Source organism: Anabrus simplex, chromosome 1 (genome assembly GCF_040414725.1).
Source record: "Anabrus simplex isolate iqAnaSimp1 chromosome 1, ASM4041472v1, whole genome shotgun sequence".
In the NCBI taxonomy this organism is placed as follows: domain Eukaryota; kingdom Metazoa; phylum Arthropoda; class Insecta; order Orthoptera; family Tettigoniidae; genus Anabrus; species Anabrus simplex.
In genome coordinates this window covers 1234693416-1234706462 of record NC_090265.1, presented here as the reverse complement: position 1 = coordinate 1234706462, position 13047 = coordinate 1234693416, and the positions used below count along the sequence as shown (strand labels likewise).

Genomic DNA, 13047 nt, shown 5'->3' with positions numbered 1-13047 from the left:
CACCATGCTCTCTTTTTTCACAAAACCATGTAATGCATCATCTAGAGACTCATTTCTAGCTTTCTTTACTGTGGCACGATTCTCTAAACTGTCTTTTGCCATCATTTTAAAGCAGAAGTGTCTTCAATTTAATTTTGGTTTTTCTTCTAATCAGACACAGTTAAGTCCCTACCCCATAGTCTGCAGTAGTATTTTTCAAAAGTTCCCCTTTGTCCAGCCTGTTTAATGTTTAATGCTTCTAACTTTTTGTCCATAGAAACAACCACTTTCTTCCATTTTTTAAGCCATTTTACGCTCACTCAAACAATACAATACTGCACAGGAAAATACTGTAACTGTACAATGTGGTTGTTAACCTTCAACTACTGATGTGTTCTCTCACAGACTTCTGGATATGATGACTCCTTCCCTTCCTCTTTCAACATCTTAAGTAATCACACAGCAGGTCATTATTGAGCAACGATGTGAACCTGAGATAACGTCTGCAGTAGCAGATGAGTGTCGTAGACTCCATGTCAGCAGGACCGTCATATAAAACGTGATTGATTTGATGAAGTAGCTCTGCATGCTGAGGCACGTTATTAGTGCATTGCATTCAGAATAGCGTGGGTTAGAATCCCACCTTGGGCGTCCTGGAATGGTTTTCCACGGTTTCCCATTCTCAACTCCAGGTGAATGCTGGGGCGGTACCTTTAATAGACCGTGGCCAAATTACTTCCAATTCCTGTCATTCAATCAATCAATCATTACTGATCTGCATTAAGGGTAGTCACTCAGGTGGTAGATTCCCTATCTGTTGTTTTCCTAGCCTTTTCGTAAATGATTGCAAAGAAATTGGAAATTTATTGAACATCTCACTAGGTAAGTTATGCCAGTTCCTAACTCCCTTCTTATAAAATGATACTTGCCCCAATTTGTCCTCTTGAATTCCAACTTTATCTTCATATTGTGATATTTCCTACTTTTAAAGATACCACTCAAATTTATTCGTCTACTAAAATCATTCCACGCCATCTTTTCACTGACAGCTCATAGCATACCACTTAGTATTTACGATTCTTGTTTTTATTATCCACTCAATTCAATACATAAAATGTTTATTGTCTCTAAAGGGACATTACAATCACACGTTCATTGGGACATGTTTCGCTCGCTGTATCAATCATCTTCAGCCATCTTTTATACGATTTTCTCAAGGTTGAGTCATACATTAAACCTTATTTATAATAAATTTGTTCACTGAAAATGTTTTACACAATAATTTTTTTTTGTCACTGCGTAAGAAAACAAGTAAAATTGACAATTAAATTGTATCATTAATGGACTAGATGTTAATTACATAATATTGATAAAATGTCATCACTATTCTCTTTTTTTTTTTTGCTAGTTGTTTTACGTCGCACCGACACAGATAGGTCTTATGGCGACGATGGGACAGGGAAGGGCTAGGAGTGGGAAGGAAGCGGCCGTGGCCTTAATTAAGGTACAGCTCCAGCATTTGCCTGGTGTGAAAATGGGAAACCACGGAAAACCATTTTCAGGGCTGCTGACAGTGCTGACAGTGGGGTTCGAACCTACTATCTCCCGAATACTGGACACTGGCCGCACTTAAGCGACTGCAGCTATCGAGCTCGGTCATCATTATTCAAAAAATAAAGATTCCGATAGAAACACAGAACAATGTTAAATTTGAAATTAAAAAAACTCCCAAATTTAATAAAAGAAATGAAAACAGATTCTAATCAGACCCTATCAAAGCAAATAAAGGATTTAAAAACCGAAATAAAAATTAACATCGTAATTGTCACTAAGACAGATAAAAGCGAAACAATAGTCCTTGTAATTAAGGACGACTACATTAAGAAAAATCAAGAATTTTTCTTGGACAGTTCCTATACTGTTGTGAACAAAGACCCAATTCCCAGAATACAAAGAAATTTTTAAAAATTCTAATTTTTAATTCAAAGAACAAGAACAACAGAAACTGGTAAACATGAACCCGAAAATACCAAAGGCAAAAGCTTTACCTAAAATACACGAAAACAACATACTCATTCGACCAATCATAAATACCATGAATAGCCCCACATATAATACATCAAAATTTATACACCAGTTTCTAAGAAAGACATTGCAAATTCAATAATACTTCTTTAGTCAAAAACTTGATAGAATTCTGTGAAAAATTTAAAAAGTTCAACCTGCAACCCCATCACAAAATCATATCCTTTGATATCACTAACATGTACTCTAACATACCTACTAATGAAACAGTCAAAATAGTTGAGTCTCATTTATCCAAACATAGCAATCTAATTAAATTAGAAATAGACAAATTTACTAAACTACTTAAATTTGTGTTAAACAACAACTATTTCTCCTTCAGTAATAAGATCTATCACCAATTAAGCTTGGCTATGGGGGACCCCAGCTCAGGGATATTAGCCGATATCTTTATGGATAACTTAGAAGAATCTAAAATTAAACCAAATATAGAAGAACTATGCCTTTGGTTGAGATATGTAGACAATATGTTCGTGATAACAGACCACCGAAAAACCTGGATATAAACGTAACACGTACAGATTTTGGATTTGACTTTCAGATATATAGAAAACCAACACACTCCAATTACAATAAAAAATTATTCCCTTCATCCAAAATCCCATAACAAGCTTCTTTTTTCAGCCTAGTATACAGAGCTTTCAAGATACCTTTATCACCAGTTAAAGAAAGAACTTAGATTTATAAAAGAACTAACACTAATTGATGGTTACAAAATAGAGACAATTAATCGAATCATTGACAAAGTAAAACTTAAACTGGCCACGAATCTCACTCCAGAGAAGACCAAAAAATCAAAATATGCTACTTTCACCTACACTATTCCTGCGATTCACCAAATTACAAATACTTTGAAAAAGCGAGATCTACAAATAGCATTTAGGACAAATAACACTTTTAGAAACATCTTTTTTAATCGTAATACAGTTAATGTAAATAAAGATGAATATCAGGGATCCGGAATATATAGATTAACATGCACACAGTGCAATTTCTCATATGTTGGCCAGACTGGGCGCAGTTTTATAAAAAGATATATGGAACACTATAACGCATTAAAACATAATAAGTGTTCCGCAATATCTAACCCCATGAAAGAGACCACCCATCAATTTAGCACAATGGATAAGGACCTCACGGTAATAAAAAGAATTGAGATAGTAAAGTTAATGACTGAATACGAAAACATTTATATTTATTTAGATCAGCATTTCAATAAGGAGAAAAGCCCATTAATAGAATAATTACCAAAACTGCTACAAGCTGTTAAATCAGATAACAGTAAAATTTCTAAAATTTTTAACCGCAAACCTCCCAATACGCCAACAAATACAACTCCCACCACAATTCCTTCTCCTACGCCCTCTACTTGCCCTCCTCATGTCACGCCAATGCCCAACGCTCTACTCATAGCCCCTTCTCTTTCCCCTCCACGAGCCAAGCTAGTATCCAATACTCGGCCCACAATTCCCTCTCCTACGCCCCCTATTTTTGCTCCTCACATTACGCCAATGACCAATGCTCCGCCCAGAGCCCCTTCTCCTTCTACACCTACTCTCCCTCCACCACACTCGCCTCATTCATATAAAAGTAAAAACACGATGACAAATAGTCTCAGTACTGCAACCAGCACAACTAAACAAAAAAAGCGTGAAACAAAGGGGTAAGTGATATTCCAGTTCCAATATACTCATAACAACATTTACAAACTATTAGAATCGTAACAATCTTTTGTTACAGACACAGTCATCCATAACATTGCAGTATACAACACATCACATATGTAACAATTATTGGTGTCCCTTTAAACTACGCTTAACAACAAACTGCCCAGTGAATATAGGCCGACTTAAATCAGTTGAAGATTGTGAAGACTAGAAGTATGATGCACACTACAGAGCGTAAATCTCCAATGATCCATCCCTTATCAATGATGTAGTTTTCAATTAACGAAAACACAACGGAAAAATACTGCAAGTTTAATCCTTTAACTTTCACTAATTCCATTTGAAATTCCAATAAATACACTAACAGTATTTGAAAATACAAGAAACAAACGAGAATTAGCCAAATCTTTCAATTAAATTGGCATATTTAATATGACTTGGACATCAATATTAATGATACTTTTTAATTTGTCAGAAAAAATGTTGTTTACTTTTTGAATAGTGACGACATTTTATCAATATTATATAATTAACGTCTAGTCCATTAATGATACAATTTAATTGTCAATTTTACTTGTTTACTTTTTAAACTGAAAAGTTTATTGTGTAAAACATTTTCAATGAACAAATTTGTTATAAATAAGGTTTAATGTATGACTCAACCTTGAGAAAATCGTATAAAAGATGGCTGAAGATGCTCGATACAGCTAGTGAAACATGTCCTAATGAACGTTTGTATTGTAATGTCCCTTTGGAGACAATAAACATTTTATGTATTGAATTGAGTGGATAATAAAAACAAGACTTGTAAATACTAGTAGTAACATACCTGCCAACTTTCCCGATTTAGGCGGGAGACTCCCGATTTTCGACAGTTTTTCCCGCCTCCCGATTATTCTATTATTTCTCTTGATTTTAGACATTTTTGTGCACTTCAAACATTTGTTTTCAAATCCCGCCGTTTCTGCATTGTACACCAGTGGCTGAAAGTCCTTCGCTCATTGGCCGCTTTCAAATGAAATATCAACGTTTATTAATACGAGAAATGCACACGAATATGCGACGTTTATAGAAATCTGTATGTCGTGACGCGTATATCTATTGTAAATCTCTTGTTCTCGTGTGCTATTTTCGTGTCCGTTCACATCAGTCTAGTCGATTCTAGAGACTAGTCGCTAGATTTGGAGTCTATTTTAGTAATTTATGACAGAATTTCAAAGATAGCGACTAGTGACTGTTGTATAGATTTTAGGAGTCATTTGGAGACAATTCTGGCGATTTTTAATTTATTATTTGATAAAAATAGTGTTGTGCTTGGCATAATCATGCTGGCGCATGATGCAATATATTAAACTATGCATTTGCTAATTAATGGCATCTAAGAGCATGACTGATTCACACATGTAGACCATGAGTTCTTTTATTTTCGGAAGGCTTATCGGGTACCGATCATCTCACTCGCACACTTCCTGTGAGGGAATAGAGGTGTGAAATTTTTAGCCTTTTAGCCTCTTATAGCAACAGTCGGGTTTTGAGGCAGTAAGTGTTAAAATATATACCATAGTACTCCTGTATTTTGCAAGACATGTAGAATAAGCAGTTTTGACCAATTGTATTTCATGATTTTTCCTGATTTTCATATCAAAATCTCCTGATTTTTGGTTTTGTAAAGTTGGCAGGTATGTAGTAAGTTCAATACAGGTAAAAACATGAAAGAGTCTTAAGCAGCATACCACTCAGTCAAGCAGCTCGTCTCCTTTCTCCCAAGTCTTTCCAGCCCAAACTTTGCAACACTTTTGTTACGCTACTCATTTGTCAGAAATCACCCAGAACAACACGAGCTGCTTTTCTCTGGATTTTTTCCAGTTCTTGAGTCAAGTAATCCTGGTGAGTGTCCTATACACTGGAACCATACTCCAGTTGGGGTCTTACCAGACATTTACAATATATGCCCTCTCCTTTACATCCTTACTACAATCCCTAAACACACTCATAACCATGTGCAGATGTGTATCCTTTATTTACAATCCCATTTATATGATTACCTCAATCAAGATCTTTCGTTATATTAACACCTAGGTGCTTCAATGATTCCCATAAGGAACTTTCACCCCATCAACGCAGTAATTGAAACTGAGAAGACTTTTCCTATTTGTGAAACTCACAACCTGACTTTTAACCCCGTTTATCATCATACCATTGCATACTGTCCATCTCGCAACCTTATCAAGGTCATTTTGCAGTTGCTCACAATCTTGTAACTTATTTATTACTCTATACAGAATAACATAATCTGCAAAATGTCTTATCTCTGATTCCACTTCTTTACTCACATCATTTATACAAGGATTGGGGCAAAAGTCATGGCAACTATTTTTTTTCTTGTAGATATGTGAACGGATCACAAACGTATGTGTGTCGTGTGGAAGTTCTGCAGGCATAGTGTGTACGCAGAACAACAGATGGCTCTGTGATAGCTAGTTGTCTCGCAGCAATGGCTGTGAAATCAGTCAGTTGGTGAGTGTCGTACGAGATGAACGTAACCTGTGTTGAGCAGCGCGCTTACATCAAAATAGCCGTTCTCGAGGGAGAAATGCGATGGAATGTCACAGTGAATTAGTGGAAGCCCTTGGGAATAATGCCCTACCATACCGTACAGTAGCACGGTGAGTAGGAAAGTTTCAGCAAGGACGTGTGTCAACCAGTGATGAGCAACGTTCAGGACGACCTGTCAGTGTGCGGACCGACGTGGCACATGCCGCCATCGAGCAGCTCCTGGATGAAGACAGACGATGGATGTCAACTTTATGTGTACTGTGTTGTCATTCTTTTGCACTGGGAAGGCTTTATTGCCCTGTATACTACCGTAATAAATCAGTTTGTTATGATATTTCAGTGCTATTCATTGTCCACACATGTAGTTAACACCTTGTCCTTTCGCCTGTATACCGGTATGTCACATTTTCCAACCAGACTGGTATATTCAAGAAAAAAAATAGTTGCCATGACTTTTGCCCCAATCCTCGTATATATAAGAAAACATAAAAGCCGGGCTGAGTGGCTCAGACAGTTACGGCGCTGGCCTTCTGACCCCAATGTGGCAGGTTTGATCCTGGCTCAGTCTGGTGGTATTTGAAGGTGCTCAAAAACGTCAGCCTCGTGTCGGTAGATTTACTGGCACGTAAAAGAACTCCCGCGGGACTAAATTCCGGCACCTCGGCGTCTCTGAAGACCGAAAAAGTAGTTAGTGGGACGTAAAACAAATAACATTATTATTAAAACATAAAGGTCCAATAATACTGCCTTGAGGAATTCCCCTCTTAATTATTACAGGGTCAAATAAAGCTTCCCCCACTCTAATTCTCTGAGATCTGTTTTCTATAAATATAGTCACCCTTTCAGTCATTCTTTTGTCAAGTCTTATTGCACTCATTTTTGCCAGTAGTCTCCCATGATCCACCCTATCAATTGCCTTAGACAGGTCAATCGCGATACAATCCATTTGATCTCCTGAATCCGAGATATCTGTTATATCTTGCTGAAATCCTACAGGTTGAGGTTCAGTGGAATAACCTTTCTTAAACTGCCAAGCTGCCTTCTATCGAACCAGTTATTAATTTTGCAAACATGTCTGTTATAATCAGAAAGAATGCTTTCCCAAATATTACATGAAACTCATGTCAAACTCACTGACCTGCTGTTTTCAGCTTCATGTCTATCACCCTTTCCTTTATACACAGGGGCTACTAGCAACTCTCCATTCATTTGGTATAGCTCCTTCATGTAAACAATAATCAAATAAGTACTGTACTTCAGATATGGTACTATAACCGAACCTGTTGTCATTAGTATATCTTCCAAAATCTTATCAATTCCAGCAGTTTTTCTAGTTTTCAACTTTTGTATCTTATTGTAAATCTTGTTATCATAGGTAAATTTTAATACTTCTTTAGTATTAGTCACCTCCTCTAACTGAACATTATCCCTGTAACCAACAATTGTTACATACTGCTGATTGAATACATCTACCTTTTGAAGATCCTCGCATACACACTCCTCTTGTTCATTAATGATTCCTGGAATATCCTTCTTGGAACCTATTTCTGCCTTAAAATACCTATACATACGCTTCCATTTTTAACTAAAATTTGTATCACTGCCGATTATGCTTGCCATAATGTTATCCTTAGCTGACTTCTTTGCTAGATTCAATTTCCTTGTACCTCAATTTCTCCTTACTTCCACAGCCATTTCTAACTCTGTTTCTTTCCAGTCTGCACCTCCTTCTTAGTCTCTTTACATCTCTGTTATAATATAGTGGGTCTTTACCATTCCTTACCACCTTTAAAGGTACAAACCTTTTTTCACATTCCTCAACAATTGCTTTAAACCCATCCCAGAGACTGTTTACATTTTTATTTACTGTTTTCTGCCAATTATAGTTACTTTTAAATACTCCCTCATGCCTGTTTTATCAACCATATGGTACTGCATAATAGTCCTAATTTTAAGACCTCTCTTTCTATCAACATTTATTTTTAACTACGACAAAAACAGCTTCGTGACTGTTAATGCCATCTATTACTTCGGTTTCTCTATACAGCTTTTTTTTTTTTTTTTTACCAGCACCACGTCCAGAATATTCTTCCCTCTAGTTGGTTCCATCACTTTCTGAATCAGCTGTCCTTCCCATATTAACTTATGTGCCATTTGTTGGTCATGCTTCCTGTCGTTCGCATTACCTTCCCATTTGACATTTGGTAAACTGAGATCTCCCGCTACAAGCACATTCCTTTCCATATCGTTTCCCACATAGCTGATTATCTTATCAAATAATTCTGAATCAGTGTTCATTGCTACCCGTTACTGGTCTGTACACTCCAAAGACATAAAGTTTCCTATTATCTTTAGAAATGAGCCTTATACCTAGAATTTCATGTTTCTCATCTTTAACTTTTTCGTAGCTTTCAAATTCTTCTTTCACTAGAATGAATACTCCCCCTCCTACCATTCCTACCCTATCTCTACAATACACAATCCGGTTCTGTGAGAAAATTTCTGCATCCATTATATCATTTCTCAGCCATGATTCAACTCCAGTTACAATATCTGGTTAAGTATATATCTATTAAATTATTTAATTCTGTTCCTTTCTTTACAGTACTTCCACAGTTCAGCACTTTTTTATGTATCCCTACTTGTCTTCCAGATCCGTGTATCCTTATCACCACTCCTTAGACCACCCTGTTTCCCTGAATGTATCTCCCTATAACCCTTCTAAACAAATTTCCTAACTTATACGTACCACTGTGGTTTTAAGTGAAGGCCATCTGAGCGCACATCTCTACCTCCTACCCACCCATTAGGATCTAGACATCTCACTCCCAGTTTGCCACATACCCACTCCATAGTCTCATTCAAATCCCCAATCACCGAGTGAGTTGACCATCCGGTCAGGAGCATGCAGCTGTGAGCTCGCATCCGGGAGATAGTGGATTCGAACCCCACTGTCGGCTGCCCTGAAGATGGTTTTCCATGGTTTCCCATTTTCACACCAGGCAAATGCTGGGGCTGTACCTTAATTAAGGCCATAGTCGCTTCATTCCCATTCCTGGGCCTTTCCTGTCCCATTGTTGCCATAAGACCTACCTGTGTCGGTGCGACGTAAAGCAAATAGCAAAAAAATATCCCCAATCACCTCCAAGTCAGTATCCCTCCTACACAGTATTCCACTGATAACAATCTCTGCTTCCTTAAATTTCACCCATGCTGCATTTACCAGATCCCACACATCCCCAACTATGTTGGTACTTACACCTGCTTGTCTTACCTTGTTGCTACCAACGTGAAACACTACCACCTTCTCCTTTCCCTCCTCCTTCGCTTCTACTTTTCTCAATACTGCATCAACCTAATTCCTGGATAACACCCTAACCTGGTTCCCTTTCCTCCACACACTTTCCCCACATGTCAAACAATGGAATCCCCCAAGACCAGAGCCTCAATCCTGCCCACCTCATTTGATCCCCCCCTCCCCTCCTGGTCAGCCCTCTCTTTCCTGACAGCTGCAGAAGCTACTTCCTCCTCCCTTTTCTCCCTCCCATGACCCTGTTCCATCTGTCTTTTCCTATCCTCCACCCTACATTTCCCTTTCCTACCTTTTCTCTTCCTCATACTTCAACACTTCTCAGCAACAGTTCCCTGTTCCTCATCTTCCATCCGTTGCAAATACCGGCAGCGACTGGTACCGATTTCTGATAGACATTTGTCCTGAATTCTGATCCTGAATAAAGCCCTTAGCCTGCAATCTCCTTCCCCTTAAAACATTAGACCGCCTGTCTTCTACAATTCCCCCTTTTCCTTCCCATCCCTCTTTTACACCTACTGTATCCTGTACATTGTTTGAGGGAGGTCTACCTCCCTTCTTGTTTTCTGAGAGAATCCTAATTATCTCCCTCAAACTCTCCAACTCATCCCTCATACTCCTTAATGCCGGGCCACACCCACAGTTCCTACACTTGCACTCCTTAGCCATTCTTTATGGGAAAATGAAAATAAAAGGAAAAATAAAATATCTTATTCTGTGCAAAAAAAAAAAAAAATGAAAAGAAAGTAATATTGTCTAGGGTAGTACACAAGGATCACATGAAAGTAAGGTAATTTATATACTGCTACACTACAACTTTGTCATACTATATTTTTATCCTACAACACTCTAACAGGATAAAAACTGGCGTTAATTACTGAATACCGAAAGGAATACCCACGGATTAGACAATTCTAAACTAGAGTTAATCCTATCCTAATTACTACAACAGAATTCTAGTAGAGTGTTTCTACAGCTACTTCTACTATACTACACAAATATTTTACAGTAATAAAATAAGCACGCTAATTTCTAATAATATACTACAGTACACTACAATAATTTTAAACTACGTTCAGACGTATCCTAATTACTATATGTTATTATTAAACATAAACAGAAATGCAAATTGCAAGTTTAAAATTTGCAAGAACTACTTGGAGCTTATCAACAAAGCTAAATGCGTAGACAGATTATTATTAGTGCTATTTTATCTTACTATGCTCTAATAGATACACACAAAGATACGCGTGAATATAACGGGCAAGATACTATCTAATATACTGTATCTACAATGTCCTTAACCATCCTTAGCAGAAAAGACATTCAAGAAGAGTCAACCCTGTAAAAGAAATACTGTACAAGTAAAAATAATTTTTTATTATTTTCGATCCAGATAAACCGGAGATCCGTGTTAATGAGGGCGGGATAAATGAGGTTCTTGTGTACATAATTAATCTCTGCTGAATATTATTTTAGTGCCTATTTACCATCATTTTAAATACCTATTTTCATTATTTTACTGCCTATTCCCTAAATTTTAAGTGTTTATTTGCTTGCCTATTTTAGCCAAAAGAAATGACATTACCCATTCAATACTGTATTTACTTGTGTATATCTTGCCATTGTTTACATCACACACCCTAATTTTTGTTATGGAATTAAGGGAGAAAAGTAATCCCTGCATATATCTTGCATAGATTGGTCTTAAGGTGCCATTACAAATGGGAGATGAAAAGGTCTTTTATTATGCATGCCCACGTATGCATCATAGTTTTTATTTATCTTGTCTCCATTTTCTGTTTTTTTTTCTTTTTATATTGTAATTTATAAGATTTTGTATCATTTTAGATACTATGATCAGAAAAGGAATGCAGCAAAAAAACAGCAAAAAACTCTAGAGTCTCAAGGGAAGGCTTTGAAATCAGCTGAAAAGAAGACCAAACAAGCTCTCAAGGAAGTGAAAACCATTACTTCTATAAATAAAGCCAGGAAAGTTTATTGGTTTGAGAAATTTCACTGGTTTATCAGCTCAGAGAATTATTTAGGTATGAATTTTATGTTTATACTAGTCGACTTTACTGCCTCTTCTGTATAATTTGTCTTTGTCTTGGATTCAAATTTTAGTGGGTTTATCCATCACCTAAGCTTGCTCGAGTCCATCATAGTAACTTTAAAGACCTGAATCTTGAAGTGATTTTATAATGTTCGGTCTTCCTGCATGGCTTAGGTGTTTTGTAGTAGTTTCCCACTAGATTCTTGTGCAAGTTTTTGTTAGGAAGATGGCAGTTTTTTGAACTCTATTATCAGCAAATGCCAGGGCTGTTTCTTAATTAAATCCATGACTATTACTTTCCCAGTCCTAGTCCTCTATAAATTTCATACATCACCTAAAACTGTTCATTTTCAGACCCATTTTGACTCTCTCATCTAATGATGTTTTAGCACACACATATTTTAAAGTATATCATATGAATGTAAATTCTATTCATATTTTGTAATTTTCGGTACATTAAATTCTAAGCCAATGTTATTTCTAAGCAATTGAAGATGGCCTAATGAGACCGAAACATGTACTGTTACTTTCAATCTGATGTTTTTGAAATATTGAATTGCAAATATTGTATTTACTTGTATATTAGACCCCCTCACGTATTTATTATACCCCCCTTGACTTTTCGAGATGAAGAAAATGAAAAATATAAATCTCGCATACTAGACTCCCCAACACAATACGTCAGAAAACAACAACGATTCCGCTTCGAAGCGGGTACAAGCCGTATGCAGCTCTGATGCCATCACACAGATTTGTGAATAGATTCGTCCATACGACCCACGCAATTAAAACACGTCGAAGTCATGCGGTACATCTGTGTTTCGTAGTTAAGAAATGTCTGCATCTGTTGCATAGGCCTACTGCAGCTCTGATGGCGTCGCACAAATAGGTTAATAGTTTCGTATCCGACCCATGCATTGCAAGCACGCATCAGTCATGTATATATGTCTGTGTTTTGTAGTTAAGAATGTCCGCCAGCGTAATGGTTAGCACAATTAGCTGCCGTCCTCAGAAGCCTGAGTTCGATTCCTGGTACGGCATCCCCAGAGATTTACAAATGGCAGGAAGGTTGATTTGCGGTAAAAATGGTACATTCAACTCCCTTCCGCTGGGGGCCTGTCTAAAAAAGATCTACACCACCTCGGGATGAGGAAACGACAATCACTTTGTTAATGATTTCACCTACTATATTAATAGCAACAACCGTGAATATTTCTTAACTAAAGTAAACTTGTGTCCTCATCCTGAGGTGGTGCAGCTCAATTTATGCATGCCCCCATGCATGCATGTACAATTTTACTGCATACAAACCTTCTTGCCATTCTTAAATCTCTGGCACTACTGGGAATCAAACTCGGGCACCCAGAATGGCAGCTAATTGTGCTAACTGTTAT

At 37.2% G+C, this 13047-nt stretch overlaps 1 protein-coding gene across 1 annotated transcript in view; it reads left to right on the top strand.

Moving 5' to 3' along the window:
* Clbn (Nuclear export mediator factor NEMF homolog Clbn) overlaps positions 1-13047 on the top strand; it is a 140368-nt gene that overhangs the window by 61482 nt on the left and 65839 nt on the right. The window contains exon 9 of the mRNA XM_067137608.2: positions 11449-11645. Coding sequence (XP_066993709.2) covers positions 11449-11645 — 197 coding nt within the window. The remainder of the gene's footprint in view (positions 1-11448; positions 11646-13047) is intronic.